This window comes from Leuresthes tenuis, unplaced genomic scaffold, assembly GCF_036924035.1.
Source record: "Leuresthes tenuis unplaced genomic scaffold, fLeuTen1.0.hap1 SCAF_19, whole genome shotgun sequence".
Classification (NCBI taxonomy): Eukaryota; Metazoa; Chordata; class Actinopteri; order Atheriniformes; family Atherinopsidae; genus Leuresthes; species Leuresthes tenuis.
In genome coordinates this window covers 25656568-25674609 of record NW_027325373.1, presented here as the reverse complement: position 1 = coordinate 25674609, position 18042 = coordinate 25656568, and the positions used below count along the sequence as shown (strand labels likewise).

Below are 18042 nucleotides of genomic sequence, written 5' to 3'. Positions count from 1 at the left end.
GATGTTCTGGTTGTTGCCTGGCAACAACTGAGCAGATGATGTCAAAGACTGTGTTAGCAGCAATTGCAGGTAATATATGAACGGCTACCAGAAGAACACAGGTGAACTCTTTTGGTAGATAATATGTCGTAAACTTACAGCTAACAGTTCAGTGTCCCATGTACAGGTCTTGACCTTCACAGTGACATGTCCATGTCCAAGCATTGTGATACCTCCACCTTTGCTTTTGCCGCTGCTCGTAATGATTCTGTTGGCTCATATGGTCTTAAAGACGAAACTTATTGTCATTAGGCGTCAAAGTCCAGTATATGCTCCTGCAGCCATGTCTCAGTGAAACACATAATACTACATTCTTGATATTCTCTCTGTGTCCTCCTGTTACTTTTTTTTTTGTATCTTGTTATTTTAACCTGAGAGTTAAAACAGGTTTTAATTTCTTCTTCTGCATCTTTTGTTTTTCTTTTAGTTACAAATGCAGATGTCGCCTGTGATTATAGTTCATATCCCATTTACCCGTTTGCCTTCAGGACCCACACACATCACCTCGGTGAGTCACACTAGAGAATTTACTTCTGTTTCAGAGTAACTAGTGGTACTGTAATTGGTAGTGTGGTGTATAAGGAATGGTCGCCTTCAAACAGCCGATGTGTAGATGGTACAGGAAGAACTCTTCTAACACAGACTTGGTCGAACACAGAAGTATTTTATTGGTCACCAGGTTTGTATCAGAATTACAGATTGATGCATCAAATCTGGAGAGATCCTTGAAGCCCAAAAGTCTGTATCATCTCTCTCCCACTGAGGGTGCTTCTCTCCTTATGTAGGGTAAACCTTCTCCTATTTGGTGACCCTGGGTGGGCTCAATAGTCAGGCTAAAAGATATATGTATATCTATATATCCCTGGTGTGGCTGTCCTGGACATTCTTAACTGAGGGATTTAAGCATGGGGGGTTTCGCCAAATGTTTATGTTTACCATAACTCATCTCTTGTCTGGACACACCGAACACACAAACCTGATGCCTTTCTGAACCTCTGTTAAGTGTCAGACACTACAGTAGTCTGAATGAGTATTTTTTACACAGGTAAAGTGGTCAGTGGCTACAGGATTCGTAATGGCAAGTGGAGCCTGATTGGAAGACAATCCCCTCAATTGCCACAGGTAAGATAACTTATTGTAGACCAGGGTTTACTTTACATATACCTGCTGTGTTCCTGACCTGTGCTTGGGCAGGGAGCTTTGTTGTTTGTTTGCATATCTGCAGATATTGACAGAAAAAAATCTGAGCAATGTCAGTGAGTCTGAAGGTGACTGAAAATTACCTCCTCCTATCTGACTACTCTAATGCTAACAATCCTAATTGTTCTTTGTCCATTGGTCTCTCTCTACTTACCTTTGGGCAAAGCCAAGTTAGCCTCTCATTTTGGTACCAGTCTTTATGCAAGCTAACCAGCTGGTTACTCCAGTGCCAATGTTCTATGCGAATGTCTCTCTTGATCATTTTTTCCACAGAATTTATTGTTTCCACAGTTTTTAGAATTGATCAGGTATTTATTTATTTGTTTATATATTGCCATTTAGAAATCAAAATTGGGTTGGCATTTAAATGAGATACACTATATTGCCATAAGTATTCACTCACCCATCCAAATGATTAAGTTCAGGTGTTCCAATCACTTCCATGACCACAGGTGTATAAATTCAAGCACCTAGGCATGCAGACTGCTTCTACCAACATGTGTGAAAGAACGGGTCGCTCTGAGGAGCTCAGTGAATTCCAGCGTGGTACCGTGATAGAATGCCACCTGTAAAACAAGTCCATTCGTCAAATTTCCTCGCTACTAAATATTCCACAGACAACTGTCAGTGGTATTATAACAAAGTGGAAGCAATTGGCCACGTAAAATGACAGAGTGGGCGCATAGTGCGAAGAGGTCGCCAACTTTCCGCAGAGTCAATCTTTACAGACCTCCAATGGTGTTGGGTTGTTCTTCAGGGGCTGGGCTTGGCCCCTTAGTTCCAGTGAAAGGAACTCTGAATGCTTCAGCATACCAAGAGATTTTGGACAATTTCACTCTCCCAACTTTGTGGAAACAGTTTGGGGATGGCCCCTTCCTGTTCCAACATGACTGCGCACCAGAGCACAAAGCAAGGTCCATAAAGACATGGATGAGCCAGTTTGGTGCAGAAGAACCTGACTGTCCTGCACAGAGTCCTGACCTCAACCCGATGGAACACCTTTGGGATGAATTAAAGCGGAGACTGAGAGCCAGGCCTTCTGTCCAACATCAGTGTCTGACCTCACAAATGTGTTTCTGGAAGAATGGTCCCATAAACTCCCATAAACACACTCCTAAACCTTGTGGAAAGCTTTCCCAGAAGAGTTGAAGCTTTTATACCTGAAAAGAGTGGGCCGACGACATATTAAACCCTATGGATTAAGAATGGGATGTCGCTTAAGTTCATATGCATGTAAAGACAGATGAACGAATACTTTTGGCAATATATTGTATATTCTGCCCTTTTCTCACACATTTGACCTCCTTTTCCACAGGTGTCTGTGACATGATTTAGTCAAAATACCATACAGAAGTAGTGCCTTTTTAAAATATTTTTATATACCATGCATTCACAGCTCTTTTACTTTTAACTGGTTTTGCTCCACAGGGAGTTTCCATTATTAGATACAAATTGCATTCCATAACTCCTTTAGAACATTTTTCCCTTTTGACAGAGCATAGATCACCAACTATGACGGCAAATACTAGCAAAACATCAAACCCAGCTCACGCTTCTACTCACCATGATAGAAAAATAAAAAAAAGTTTTATTCTGAAATATTTTTATTCTCAAATAGTACTCAAATAAACAGAGTAGTTCAACCACAGAGGATCATTGGCTCGGATCTCTCTTTTATGCACAATCTATGTTTATATATAGATAAACACTCGTATAGGATACCAACCAGTCAGCAGTGAATTCACATAAGAACTCCTCACACATGTGTGAGCTCAATAAACCCTGACCTTCACTAAACTTCACTGCTTCGTTCCTCTTAGTTTTAAGAATTGTTTCCTAAAGTTTGTGTTGTTTGTTTTTTTTATTTCTAACTTGCAGCTGGGAAAGTTTGGAGCGTAATTTGACATCTGATTTTCTAGACTGGACTTTAAACATTAAACAAACTACGGATGTAGTTTTGATAGCTCATGTTTTTGCCATAATTCGTTTTCTTAAATTTTCCTTAATTTTCTTGAACAAAAGACATACCAATATATTCATAAATGTGTACACTCACAGACTCCAAGTCAACATATGTATGTATGTGTGTGTATATGTAATCACGATAGTATTGCACAGCAATGAGTCTGTCTTCTCTCTAGGCTTTCTATCCTGCTAACAAAGAAATGAATGTGCAGTATGGAGACACCATTGCTGCCAGATGTGTGTTTACTGGTGAAGGGAGAACCTCCAAAACATACATTGGGTGAGTTATGCAACTAATTCCTATTTTACGGTGAGTTTCTAATGAAGTATGATTCAAAGGGGGGGAGGCGCTTTTACAGCATTTTACATCACATGCATTTGCGCAATATAATAGCCCATGATTACTGAAAACATACTGATATCAGCACAAGAAGCCAATTAAACACAAAAGGCAATTCAGGGAAAATTCTCTTCATTAAACATCCCAGATAAATACAAATGCAAACAAAATAAAGCTGTGCATTACGGCATTACGTTTGGATGATAGAGGAGGCTTAACATCCAGTGCGGACAGGGTGTGTCTGAGGGATGCTGCCGTTGTTGCAGGCAGGTGCTCCTGCAGTTATAAAACAAATAAACGATTATTAGACTAAAATGTTGAAATATGTTTAATATGATATTAATAGTCTATAATATTGAAATATTACCGTTTTTAGATGATACGCCATGTTTGTAGTCGAACTGTGATATGCAAACTGTTGTTTTCAAATTTTGCATTCGACTTTTTTCCCGCCATCTACTTTGGTAAAATTCTGCCACACTGCTGATGTCTTTGACATGGATGGTAGAGTAGGACTCACTGTAAATGAAACGCTCAAAATAAAAGTAAATATTCAGCAAACCACTGGACGTTGAACAACGTGGACGTTCTTCAATCTGTCTCAAGTGGGTTGGGCTAATCCAAAATAGTGAAAACAAGGGAGGTCGAATCAGCTATGTATCACTGTGTCCTTACACACATCAAGCCTATGTCACGGACTCAGCTGACTGAGGACAGCTCTGTTGGTTAGAGCCGAGAGTTCTGCGATGCCAGTTGGATGTGTTTCAGCACACAACGGTGCAGACCCATTTCACCTCTGTTACTACCTCCTATCAGTGGTAGATCAGGTTCAACCACCCATTCCACCTCTGTACCTTCACACAAGACTTGTTGCCAACAAAGCCACACCAGTCCCAGCTGAAAAAGGCATAAGTGGAAGAGAAAAGAATGTGTTTTTCTTTAGGTGTGCTCTTCTCTGGTACACTTTGTGTTCCTTCATACTTACTACTACCTATTATTGCTCATGGATTGTTTGAACTGTGTGAAATTCAGTAATAATAGGAACATAACAAGATCATTTCCAGTCATTTAAGACCTCTAGATTAGCTTTGCACACTATATAGCTTCAAATAGATTGTAATTATTTCAAAAAGAGGGAGATCTTTCTCTTGGTTGAAGCCTCCTCCTAAAGACCAGAGGATCTAACTAAAGCGTATTCTGATTGGTTGATTTCTTGGAGGTTTGTTGAGGGGGTTGGAAAGCAGATAGCAGTGACTCGTAAAACTCGTAAACTTGCACTTCCAGTTGCCAGCGAGAAAGCTACAAATACACATCAAGAAGAAACACAACAGCAATTACAGCAGGACGTCTCTGTTTGATAAATTTGCTCAGTACCTTCTTGTGTGAGTAACTGTGTTTCTGAGCAGTTGTAGAAGCAGCAAATGGACACGTTCAGTTTTCTTGAGTATAAATTTCTAAACACAAAGTATGGTTAGCACCCTGAGCTTCCTTCTTACTCAGTGTGACTATGCTGTTTGTCCTAAAATCTGTTCATACATCTAATGCCAACACAACACAGACATCTGAAACGGTTTCACTCACTGCCTGTGGTTCAGATTCATTCCCTTTTAGTGTTGGAACGACCTGAACTGTCAGTCTCAGTCTCCCTGCAAAGCTAGCATCGTGCTGGGCCTCGTTCAGAAAACTCCCGTTAGTAAACTGTTAATAACTCATCCAATTCATTTCCTGACTGAAAAACAAACCATATCCAGGGTTGCTGGGTCTTCGGGGAAGCTGAAAATTCAATTCAATTCAATTCAATTCAATTCAATTCAATTCAATTCAATTCAATTCAATTCAATTCAATTCAATTCAATTCAATTCAATTCAATTCAGTTTTATTTATATGGCGCCAGATTACAACAATTGTCATCTCAAGGCACTTAAGTAATATAGTCCAATTCAAGCCAATTGGAATTCAATTCATTGTAATCATAATCCAATTCATTCATATAGAGCCAATTCAAAAATTTAATATCTTAGCTAAGGAAACCAACAGATTGCACCGAAACTTGTCTTCAGTCCAATCTCCCGTCCTGAGCCTGAGGGACTGTGGAAAGGAACGACTCCCTTTAACAGGAAGAAACCTCTGGCAGAACCAGAACCAGGAAGAAACCTCTGGCAGAACCAGAACCAGGAAGAAACCTCTGGCAGAACCAGAACCAGGAAGAAACCTCTGGCAGAACCAGAACCAGGAAGAAACCTCTGGCAGAACCAGACTCAGGAAGGGTGTCCATCCGCCTCGACCAGCTGGGGTTTGAGAAGACAGAAAAGAGGGAAAAGAGGGGGGGAAAAACACCATAACACCATTCAAAGGATATCTGTTGGAACAGGGAAACACAAGTTAATAACCACAATAATGTCACATGTACATAATGTCATTTGAGAAATTAAACAGGGGGAAAAAGAGAGCAAAGTGAGGAAAGGTGTGACAGGTGAGGTCCCCCAGCAGTCTAAGCCTATAGCAGCAGAACTATGGGATGTTTCAGGATCACCTGAGCCATCCCTAACTGTAAGCTTTATCGAAAAGAAAAGTTTTAAGCCTAATCTTAAAAGTGGAAAGCGTGTCTGCTTCCCGGACATTTACTGGCAGCTTATTCCACAAGAGAGGGGCCTGATAACTGAAGGCTCTACCTCCCATTCTACTTTTAGAAACTCTGGGAACAACAAGTAAACCTGCAGTTTGGGAGCGAAGTGCTCTGTTAGGAAAATATCTTACAATTAAATCTTTAAGATATGATGGAGCTCGGTCATTAAGAACTTTATATGTGAGAAGAAGAATCTTAAATTCTATTCTGAATTTAACAGGGAGCCAATGAAGAGAAGCTAAAACTGGAGAAACATGATCTCTCCTGTTAGTTCTCATCAGAACTCTGGCTGCAGCATTTTGGATCAGCTGGAGGCTTTTCAGAGAATATGTGGGACAGCCCAATAATAAGGAATTACAGTAGTCCAATCTTGAAGTAACAAATGCATGAACTAGTTTCTCTGCATCACCCTGAGACAGGATGTTCCTGATTTTAGCAATATTACGAAGGTGAAAGAAGGCAGTCCTAGAAACCAGTTTTATATGTGCGTCAAATGATAAATTCTGGTCAAAAATAACTCCAAGGTTCCTCACTGTAGAACTAGAAGCCAAGGAAATACCATCTAGAGTAACTATATAACTAGACAATTTCTCCCTGAAGCGCTCAGGTCCAAAGAGAACAACTTCAGTTTTGAAAAGGAACATCTTTCCCTCGAAACCAAAAGCACATTTTCTTAAAGACATCTGTGACACGAAAACAATGAATGTGTTCTGAGAAATACTAGTGGATCACTTGTTTCTTATGGCGCGGTAACTTCAGCTTTTAAAATGCTTATGGTGAATAACGTGCACGCTCTCACTCCCTGGAGAATTTGACCATAAAAGGAAATCCTAAACTGTGACGTGTGAATAAAACAGTTGTAGAAAAAAGTCTTGCCAGTGAGAGTTTTAGACCACTGGATAAAACTAGTTCCTTCTGCATGAAAATACGAAAACATCCATATACCTCCTTTTTTTAGGTTTGGGTGACATTAAAGGTGATGATACATCATTTTAACAACACAGATAAGCCACAAAATGTTTAAAAAAAAGCATGGCATGGGACCTTTAAGGAAATGAGCCAACTTACCTACAGGTGTGATGCAGAACTCAGCCATTTAGTCTCCCTGCCTGCAGGGAGGGCTGGGAGGAGCGTGATGCACTCCAAAAGAAAAGAAGCTGTTGTTTGTTAATAACGTTTCTCAGCACTGAGCGTTCTGAAAAACTGTTGAATCCATTGACAGAAAGCAACAGTTAGTAACAGTGTTATTGACAAGCCTTCCTTACATTCGTTTGTGTGTATGAACGTGTGTGAGAAATAAAAGTGCAGCCGATGTATTTGAAATAAGGTGACGTTTTCAGACGTTAAACAGTTAAGAAAAGAGATGGATTTGATTCTTTGTTACCATATTTTTAACATCTTTAAACAATGTTTAGCGAAGCCAACTGTAGTAACACTCATTGTGAAGCCTATTTGGATACAGCAGTCTGTGTCTATTTCCTGGATGGTAAATAAAGCCCATATTGGCTTTATGTGCCAAACAGGCTGCGATAGCCACATTTGCCATGTCAATATATAGTTAATTGTTTGATATGAGGAGCTTGCATGTTCTCCCCGGGTATGTGTGGGTTCTCTCCGGGTACTCAGGCTTCCTCCCACCTCCTTACTTTAAATTGTCCTTAGGAGTGAGTGTGGATGGTTGTTTGTCTTTGTGAGGGACTGGTGACCTGTCCAGGGTGTGCCCTGCATCTCACCCAATGACAGCTGCGTTGGGCTCCAGCCCCGCCTGCGACCCTAAATTGGATTGAGTGGGTATAGAAAATGGATGGATGTTTGACATGATAAAATAGAGAAACTTTTCTGTATTCCATGTAGCCTTAGTGTAATCTGCTGGACGGATGGATGTTTTATCTTTACAAGGCCTATAGATGATGTAACCATAGACTAAGTTCAGAGTAAATTCATGTAACTCAGATGAACATCTTTGAACGGTAAACTGTGTTTTTTTTAAAATAAAAGCATAACAATCATGTTGTAAATTTGCAATGATATTGTCAGTTGGTTCTACATAAGACACCTTAGGTATCTGTAACACACCTGGCATTTTTAGAACTGTGAGTTTATCCTTTATTTTTTTCTTTGTCTACAGTGGTACCTCTGATGATGAAATGTGCAACTTCTACATAATGTATTACATGGACAACAAACATGCCATTCCTTATATGAACTGTATGGAGACTGGCTCGAAAGAACTATTCAGACACATTCCAGCTGAGGCAAATGTTCCCATCACTGTCAGTGCAGGTCATATGAACAATATGATGCATGTGGAACATGCAACAGGTACCAAATGCATCACATCACATCATTTTTTATATACTTTTTTTCCATTAGTTTTTGGAAATGTCAGAAGTCCAGACACATCTATTCATTACAAATGAATAATTATGTTTAGCTTTTTATTGTATTTATTTGGTGACATACTAACCTAATTTCCAGAATATATATATATATATATATATATATATACAATTTTTGGTACCCCTCTGTTAATGAAAGATAAACCCACAACGGTCACTGAAGAAACTGACTAAAGTAATACTAAATAAAAATGTAACAGATATTGCTTTTGAATTGTGGTTCAATAGAATCATTAAAAAAAAAAAGAGAGAGACTAATGAATCTGGCCTGGACAAAAATGATGGCACCCCTAGAAAACACTGAGAATAATTTGACCATAGGGACTTGTTAAAATAAGGCGTGTCCTCTAATTAGCATCACAGTTGTATTAAAACTTCTAATCAGTCAGTCTGCTTATTTAAAGGGTGATAAGTAGTCACTGTGCTGTTCGGTGACATGGTGTCTACCACACTCAACGTGGACCACTGGAGGCGAAGAAGAGAGTTGTCTCAGGAGATTAGAAAGAGAATTCTTGCCAAGCATGTTAAAGGTAAAGGCTATTAGAGCACCCCAAGCAGCTTGATGTTGCTGTGGCTACAGTTATTCAGAAGTTCAAGGTCCAAGGAACTGTAGCCAACCTCCCTGGATGTTGCTGCAGGAGCAAAACTGTGAGACGGATAATACCAAAGAGGTGAACTCCAAGGTTGCACCATCCGTCCAAAGAGGACACCACTGTTGAAAGTAAATCATAAAAAAGCCAGACTGACAAGCCACAAGGCTTCTGGGAGAATGTCCTTTGGACAGATGAGACCAAACTGGAGCTTTTTGGTAAGGTACATCAGCTCTATGTTCACAGATGCAAAAATGAAGCATACAAAGAAAAGACCACTGTCCCCACTGTGAGACATGGAGGAGGCTCACTTATGTTCTGCTTTGCTGCGTCTGGCACAGGGTGTCTTGAATCTGTGCAGGGTTCAATGAAATATCAAGACTATCAAGGCGTTCTGGAGAGAAATGTGCTGCCTAGTGTCAGAAAGCTTGGTCTCAGTCGCAGGTCATGGGTCCTCCAACAGGATAATGAACCAAAACACACAGCCAAAAACACCCAAGAATGGCTGAGACTGAAGAGCCCTTCTGTGAGCTCTAAGTCCCATTGAACATCTGTGGAAGCAGCTGAAACATGCCGCCTGGAGATGGCACCCTTCATACCTGAGACAACTGGAGCAGTTTGCTCATGAGGAGCGGGTGAAAATACCTGTGGATGGGTGCTGAAGTCTCATTGACAGTTACAGAAATCGTTTGATTGGCTCAAAAGGTTGTGCAACAAAATATAAAGTTAAGGGTGCCATCTTTTTTGTCCATTCCAGATTCATTAGTTTTGTTTTTTTTATAATAATTCTGTTGAACCACAATTCAAAGCAATGTCTGATTTACATGAGTAAATTTTTTTATTTATTCAGTGACCGTTGTGGGTTTATATGCCTTTGGTACCAACAGTTCTGTCCATGTGTGTATAGATATACTGTATATATGTATGTGTGTATATATATATATATATATTTAAATGTGTACATAGTGTGTGTGTGTGTGTGTGTTTATAAAATGTTTTTATTTTTATTCCTCTGTTAAGATGACAGATTGCTCCTGGATACCAACAAAGGGAAGATGGTTCTGGATCAGGGTGAGTTCAGAGACACCCTGGGGTTTAATGAACTACACAAAGCTGCAGAATTAATGACTCTCACAGACTGTGTTCATGAAATTGCATATATGGCCACAAAACTACTGTTGACTTGTACACATAACCAAAGGTGCACACATGTTTTATTCTGTGAAAACACATATCTTTAAAAATACATTTCTACACTGGTTTGGTTTCAGTGTTATTTTGGTTGATACAATGTTGTATGTATGTTGATTGTGCTTCACAAATTGGAGACAAGATGGCACATTGTGATTGGCAACAGAGAACTTTGCCGTCAGTTAGCTGGAAGATATTTGGTTTGATACTCTGTACCATTTAAAAAGTTGGCAGAGGAACTGGCCAGTGGAGCTACATACACTAGAGCAACAAGTTCTTTAGTTCCTGTGGATTAAGAATGTTCATCTTGAAAGTCAGCAAATTTCAGCTTGCCAAACTCTTCCCCGAAAGAAAAACAAAACCAAGGCCATAATTATTGTTAATTTTGCTAATCAGAAATACAAGGTTGAGTTGTTTAGACAATCAGGGGGAGAATAAACTCATGCTCATACTCATGAGGTATATGTCATTGAGCATTTGACAAAGACAAATGCAGAAGTAGCTTGGAATGGATGCATCCTGAGAAAGAAACATACATTTCAAGAAATACAGACAAGAAATGTGAAAAGTTTTTGTGAGAACAATTAGAACACTAGAGACAGCCAGGATGGTTGTGATGAAAAATCTAGGAGATCTGGAACAGTATAAATCAGGATGTTTCCAATATTTTATCTTTTTTTTTCTTCATTTTTGTTATCTCTGATTTGATAGATGAAGGTTTTCCTTATTGAAGAAACTCAGTGATGATCTTGATAACGACAATTGTGATAATAAGAAAAAAAGGGGGAGGGGGTATGTCAGAGTTTTTTATTTGACTGAACAGAAACTTTTAGTTTTGGGAATGATATTGATCCTGAGGCAAGTTTATAAAGATTCCAAAACAAATTCTGAATTCTGTTCTGAGAAGCAGTTTAATTATGTCAATGTGAATGTGTGTTTTTTGAGGCCAGAAGCTTTTATATAGATTTTGTTGGGGAAAAAAAGAAAATGCTAGAAACTTGGGTGTTTGCTAGAAACTTGGGTGTCATGATTGATGACCAACTAACCTTCAAAGATCACGTTACCTCGGTTGCTCGTTCGTGCCGCTTTGCATTACTAAACATAAGAAAGATCAGGCCGTACCTAACCCAACGCGCCACCCAGCTCCTGGTGCAGGCCATGGTCATCTCCCGCCTTGACTACTGCAACGCTCTCCTAACTGGTCTCCCAGCCTGTGCTGTGAAACCTCTGCAGATGGTCCAGAACGCGGCGGTGCGTCTGGTCTTGGATCAGCCTAAAAGAACACGTCCCCCCTCTGTTCATTGAGCTCCTCTGGCTGCCCTTAGCCGCCCGCATCAAACTCAAGTCACTGATGTGATGCTATGATGCTAAATACTTATCTGGTGAAAGTGAGCCCTAATTTAACTTACCAAGGTTAAGGGCGGTAGAAAGGAATCTTACAAAATGTAACTGGGAGTAGGTGTTTGTTGATGATTCAAATCAGCCGTATGATTTATTTTTGTCTATATATTTATACTTAAGTGACAAACATTGTCCTGTTTGAAAGTAAAAAGTAAAATATAGAAGAAACTATGGGGCAGCACCCAAAGAGAATAACTTCTTTTACATGAAATTTTTAGATGGACAACCAGTGACAGCAAAGTAAAATATAAAAAGTATAAGAATTTTCTAATTTCTGGAAAATTCAATTAAATTGGCTCCCTGTTAAATTCAGAATAGAATTTAAGATTCCTCCTCACATGTAAAGCTCTTAATGACCAAGTTCCATTATATCTTTAAATAGCGCCAAATCCCAACAAATGTCATCTTCAGTAATACAATCCAATTCAAGCCAATTAGAGTCCAATTCATTGTAATCATAATCCAATCAAATCCAATTAATTAAATTCAAAATTAGTCCAATTCATACATACAAAGCCAATTCAAAAGCAATAACCTAGCTAAGGAAACCAACAGATTGCATCGAAACTTGTCTTCAGTCCAATCTCCCGTCCTGAACCTGAGGGACTGTGGAAAGGAACGACTCCCTTTTAACAGGAAGAAACCTCTGGGCCTGATGGACGTTATTTGCCTCGACCAGCTGGGGTTTGAGAAGACAGAAAAGAGGGAAAAGAGGGGGGAAAAACACCATAACACCATTCAAAGGATACCTGTTCGAACAGGGAAACAAGTTAATAACCACAATAATGCCAAATGTACATAATGTCATATGAAAACTTAAACGGGGAAAAGAGAGTAAAGTGAGGAAAGGTGTGACATAAGAGGTCCCCCAGCAGTCTAAGCCTATAGCAGCTTAACTATGGGATGTTTCAGGATTACCTGAGCCATCCCTAACTGTAAGCTTTATCGAAAAGAAAAGTTTTAAGCCTAATCTTAAAAGTGGAAAGGGTGTCTGCTTCCCGGACATTTACTGGCAGCTTATTCCACAAGAGAGGGGCCTGATAACTGAAGGCTCTACCTCCCATTCTACTTTTAGAAACTCTGGGAACAACAAGTAAACCTGCAGTTTGGGAGCGAAGTGCTCTGTTAGGAAAATATCTTACAATTAAATCTTTAAGAATTATTTCTATGTAAATTATCACAAAGTTGAGATGCAGCTATAATTTCAAGAACTTTTGACAAAAAAAGGGAGATTGGAAATAGGTTGATAATTAGCCAACACTTCTGAATCAAGAGTAGGTTTAAAGTTTTTTACTTTACTTCCTTTTAAGTTTTTATTACAGCAACCTTACAAGTCTGAGGTACTTATCCTGTCAACAAAGACAAATTGATCAGTATGATATGATCCAATATGCAATATTGATTAAGGGGAAAACCTCCTTGAACACTCTGGTTGGGATTGGGTCTAAAATACAAGTTGATGGTTTAGAAGAGACTATTATTGTTGTTAGCTCAGAGAGCTCAACTGTACATAAGCTGTTTAAATACAGCTCAGGTTCTAAAGATACTTCTAAAGCTGCTGTACTTGATATGATGAGGGACTAGATGAGGGACTGGATAGTGTAGTGGTAAGATTGCCGCCTCATGTGGGTGACCTGGATTCAATTCCCCTGCTTAAAAGGTACTGGTGCTGTACTTGATGATATTTCAGAGATCATAGTGGGAAGTATTCCGTAAATGGTTGTGTGTGATATGGTTCTCTCTGATGGAAACAATTTTATTGATGAAGAATCTCATGAAATCATCACTGCTGAGAGTTAAAGGAATACATGGCTCAACAGAGCTCGGACTCTTTGTCAGCCTGGCAACAGTGCTGAAAAGAAACCTGGGATTATTCTTATTCTCTTCTATCAATAATGAATAATAAGCAGTTCTAGCTTACGAAGTGCTTTCTTCTACATTATTAAAATATCTTTCCAGACTAATTGAGACTCTTCTAAATTAAAGGAACACTACTGTCTCTCCAGCTTTCTTGCAGTGTAGTGTCTGATATTTACCACCTGTGCAAAGTTGTTTTGGGAGGCGATAAGAAGTCTGAGAACTACAACTGTGTAGGGGAGTTTCGGGCTAAATCAGGATATGTTGAGAATAACATACTCCCAAGTTAGTTTGTCCAGAAGAGACTCAATTGATAGGCACACACCATATTCGGGCTTTGTGCTTGTTGATGGGAACATGCAACATCTTCAAGGTCACCTAAAACCGGCAGATTCTACTTAACGAAGAGCGCACCCACAGTAAGTCAGAGATTTTAGGGAATCCGGGCTTGACACATCTCTCCAGACTTGATGCATTATTCTGTAATTCTGATACGGACCTGGTTGACAATAAAAGTTTCTGTGTTCGGCCAAGCCTGTGTCAGCAGTGTTCTTCCTTATCATCTACACATCAGCTGTTTTGAAGGTGACCATCCCCAATACACCACAGCAGTCTGCTTTAAAGCACGCAGCTGTGAATTATACCAAGGAGACAACCTCTTCTGACTGATTACCTTCCTTTTCAGAGGGGCATTGAAATTGTAGTGTTGTCAACAACGGGCAACATCGAATTCTGCGAGAGTAAAGTTTAGGTAGCTGTCCATGGTTGTTGCACATGGCAGTGAAGAAAAGGATGATGGAATTAACTCTTTAAATCTGGTTACAGCATTCTCTGATAGACACCTACTATAAATATATTTCTTCTAAGATGCTGTGTAATCAAGTAATGCAAACTCTAAAGTTATCAAAAAATGGTCAGACAAGACAGGGTTATGAGGGAACACTGTTAACTGTTCACTCTCAATGCCATAAGTCAGCACAAGGTCAAGGGTGTGACCAAGGCAGTGAGTAGGTCTGTGAACACTTTGAGAAAATCCAATAGAGTCTAATATAGAATTAAAGTTAATATTTAGGCTGTCATTTTCAACATCTACATGAATATTAAAGTCACCCACTACAATGACTTTATCTGTACTCAGCACTAACTGGGATAAAAACTCTGAGAATTCAGATAGAAACTCAGAATAAGGGCCAGGTGGACGATACACAACAACAAACACAAGAGGTTTTTGTGATTTCCACTTTGGGAAAAACTGAGAATCAGAGATTCAAAAGAGCTAAAACTAATCTTGGGTCTAGGAATGTAATTAGTAATTAGTAATTATTTAATAAGTAAGTAATAATTAAGTAATAATTAGTAATTAGTAACCCTGATCTGAAGATAGCTGCCACTCCTCCTCCTCTGCCTGTGGTTGGAGGAACGTGAACATTTAAATAGTCAGAGGGAGTTGATTCGTTAATGCTAACATGAATCCTCATGGAATACATTAAATAAACATCCTAAAAATAATTTGTAAGTTTAAAAAGAAAAAATAAGCTGTTATTAATTCTGTTGATATGGAAGTTGTTAAATATGTCATTGAATATATAGCAACACATCTGACATACAAATGCAGTCAATCTTTTAAGACGGTTGTTATTCCTGTCAATATGAAAGTCGTAAAGGGTCATACCTGTTTTCAAAAATGGGAATAAGTACGACATGGACAACTACAGGCCAGTGTCCCATCTTCCCCAGTTTTAAGAAAATAATAGAGAAATTATCTGTATGTGTTTTTTATGGACAAATATGAAATATTACATAAAATAAAATCAGTAAACAATAAAATCAGTGTGCATTTAGGAAAAACAAACTACTACTTGTGGAGATGTGGAGATGTGTTAGGAGATGGGAGAAGAATTAACAAAAGAGGTTTGAAAATGATGACTGCTCTGTTGGTATTTATATATATTTACTTAAAGAGGTTGAAACCATAGATCTGAAGCAATTTCTGGAAAAAAATGGAATAAGAGGTTCGACTTTCTTGTGGTTAAAAAGTTATTTGGAAAATCGACAGCGTGTGTGCAAATTTTAAGTTTAAAGTATTTCTTCCTTTAATCATCATGGGGAATGTGAGATTGCAGGCAACAAGCTTGAAACCCTTATGAAGACATTGCAGGAATGTCAGGAAGGCAATATTATTTGTTTCACAGAGACCTGGCTGCAAGAGCAACTCTTAACACCTCTCTACTCAGCTTTAAGACTATATGGACAGAGACTGCAGATAGAAAGATATCAGTAAAGGAGGAGGATTTCTTGCTTGTAAACAACAGATGGTGTAATTGTGTACATGTCACTGAGAAGGAGCATATCTGTTCCTCAGATGTTGAACTGTTGGCTTTGAGTTTCAGTCTATGTTGACACTGCTGACACTGTGTATGATAATGATATGATAATGATGATGGTATGATAATCAAGTTGTTGCTAAGTTACAAAATCAACACCCCAACCCACTGAGTGTGATCTCTGAATATTTCTACCACACCTCTCTTTACTAGAGTTCAGCTTTCAGTCATTTACTGATTTTTATTATATTTATATTTACCTAGCTATAACAATAGCATAGCTTTAATAAAAAATAATCTTGCAGCAATATAATTTCCATGTTGGAATTATAGATTGTTACTGAAATGAACTGATAGACTTTTGCTAATGCTTGTAAAAAGACCCCAATTATTTTAAGAGTTGAAGTGGAAACACTGTATATGTTGGGCAGGAACAAGATGAGATAGTTTGGGGAGGTTTGAGACATCTCTTCTCTCAATCATCATAGGAAATATGAGATAAAAAGAGTGCTCATGAGGACGCAGCAGAAATATTGAGAATGCAATATTTTGTGTTTCAACAAAACATTGCTACTGGACTATATAACAACCCCCAAACCTCTCTACCTGACTTTCAGACTTTACAGACAGACAGACAGAAACATCAGGACCAGCGACAAAAGCAAAGGCGGAAGTATCACATTGCTTGTTAACAGCAGATGGGGTAATCCTGGAAATGTCACTGAGAAGGAGAGGATCTGTTAGGGATATTGAACTGCTCGCTATGAGTGTCCATTCATATCATCTACCAAGAGAGTTTACCTGTGTTATTCTGGTAGTGGTGTGTCACTTACTCTGTGCCTTTTAGTCTGCGACATCATCAGCTCAGTCTTTGAATGGCTACAAACAACATCCCAACACAGTCATGGCAATTTCTGGTGACGTCAACCAAGTCTCTCGCTGTTACACTTCCTACATTTCAAAGGTTTGTCAACTGCTTCACCAGAGAAAATAAAAAGTTGGATTCATTCTGTGCTAATGCAGATGCATACAGCTCCTCTCAGACCACAATCTGGTTCTCCTTACCTCCAACTATACACCCATTGTTAAACAGCAACCAGTAATTAAAAGAGTTTGAGGAGATGGTCTTCAGGAATAAGACCCAAAATACAGAGTTGAAGAAGAGGTGTAAATAATGCAGAGCAGGAACAAAATGTTGAGAAAGGAGGAAGAAGTTTAAACCATTTACTCCTTTAATCATCATGGGAAATGTGAGATCACTGGCAGATAAAATTGATAAGATTGGAGCAATGATGAGGACACCAGAAAGAATATCAGAAAGGCAATTTTTTTTTTCATCAGGACCTGGCTGCAAGAGCAACTCTTACACCTCTCTACTCAGCTTTAAGTCTATATGGACAGAGACTGCAGACAGAGTGATAACGGTAAAGGAGGAGGATTACTTTCTTGTTAAAAATAGATGTAATCCTGGACATGTCACTGAGAAGGAGCATCTCTGCACCCCAGATGTAGAACTATTGGCTGTCTTTCTGTCCATGTTGTCTACTGAGAGAGTTCACCAGTGTTACCTGCTGATTCTGCTGAAGTTGCAAAATCAACACCCCAATCCATTGATGGTGATTTTTGAAGATATTTACCATACCTCTTTCTGCTTGATTGTTTTATTTTAATTGTTTTATCTATGTAACATATTTTTGATAACAATTTATAATGCAATTTATTCACCTTTAGAGATTAATAAAGTGAAAGAAAGAAAGAAAGAAAGAAAGAAAGAAAGAAAGAAAGAAAGAAAGAAAGAAAGAAAGAAAGAAAGAAAGAAAGAAAGAAAGAAAGAAAGAAAGAAAGAAAGAAAGAAAGAAAGAAAGAAAGAAATTTATCCCTTGAGAGGTTCCATCTGGGAAATTAAGGCTCCAACAGCAGTGCAGCACCTTAAAAAAAACACTATATCAACGCTATGAATAACAATATATAAAGGATTTGAATTGAACTGAACAAAAAAAAAATTATGTTGACTGTTATATCTGATGTAAGCTGTTTTTCATGAAGAGACTCAATTGAGGTACTTTGTGATAGGTAATAAGAAATCACTCTGGGTTTGTTTGGGACCAT

General features: G+C 38.7%; 1 protein-coding gene across 2 annotated transcripts in view; it reads left to right on the top strand.

Moving 5' to 3' along the window:
* pam (peptidylglycine alpha-amidating monooxygenase) overlaps nucleotides 1-18042 on the top strand; it is a 74238-nt gene that overhangs the window by 41014 nt on the left and 15182 nt on the right. For both annotated transcript variants that reach the window (XM_072371251.1, XM_072371252.1), the window contains exons 10-14: nucleotides 467-547; nucleotides 1085-1161; nucleotides 3381-3484; nucleotides 8300-8493; nucleotides 10181-10231. In XM_072371251.1, the coding sequence (XP_072227352.1) occupies nucleotides 467-547; nucleotides 1085-1161; nucleotides 3381-3484; nucleotides 8300-8493; nucleotides 10181-10231 (507 nt within the window). The remainder of the gene's footprint in view (nucleotides 1-466; nucleotides 548-1084; nucleotides 1162-3380; nucleotides 3485-8299; nucleotides 8494-10180; nucleotides 10232-18042) is intronic.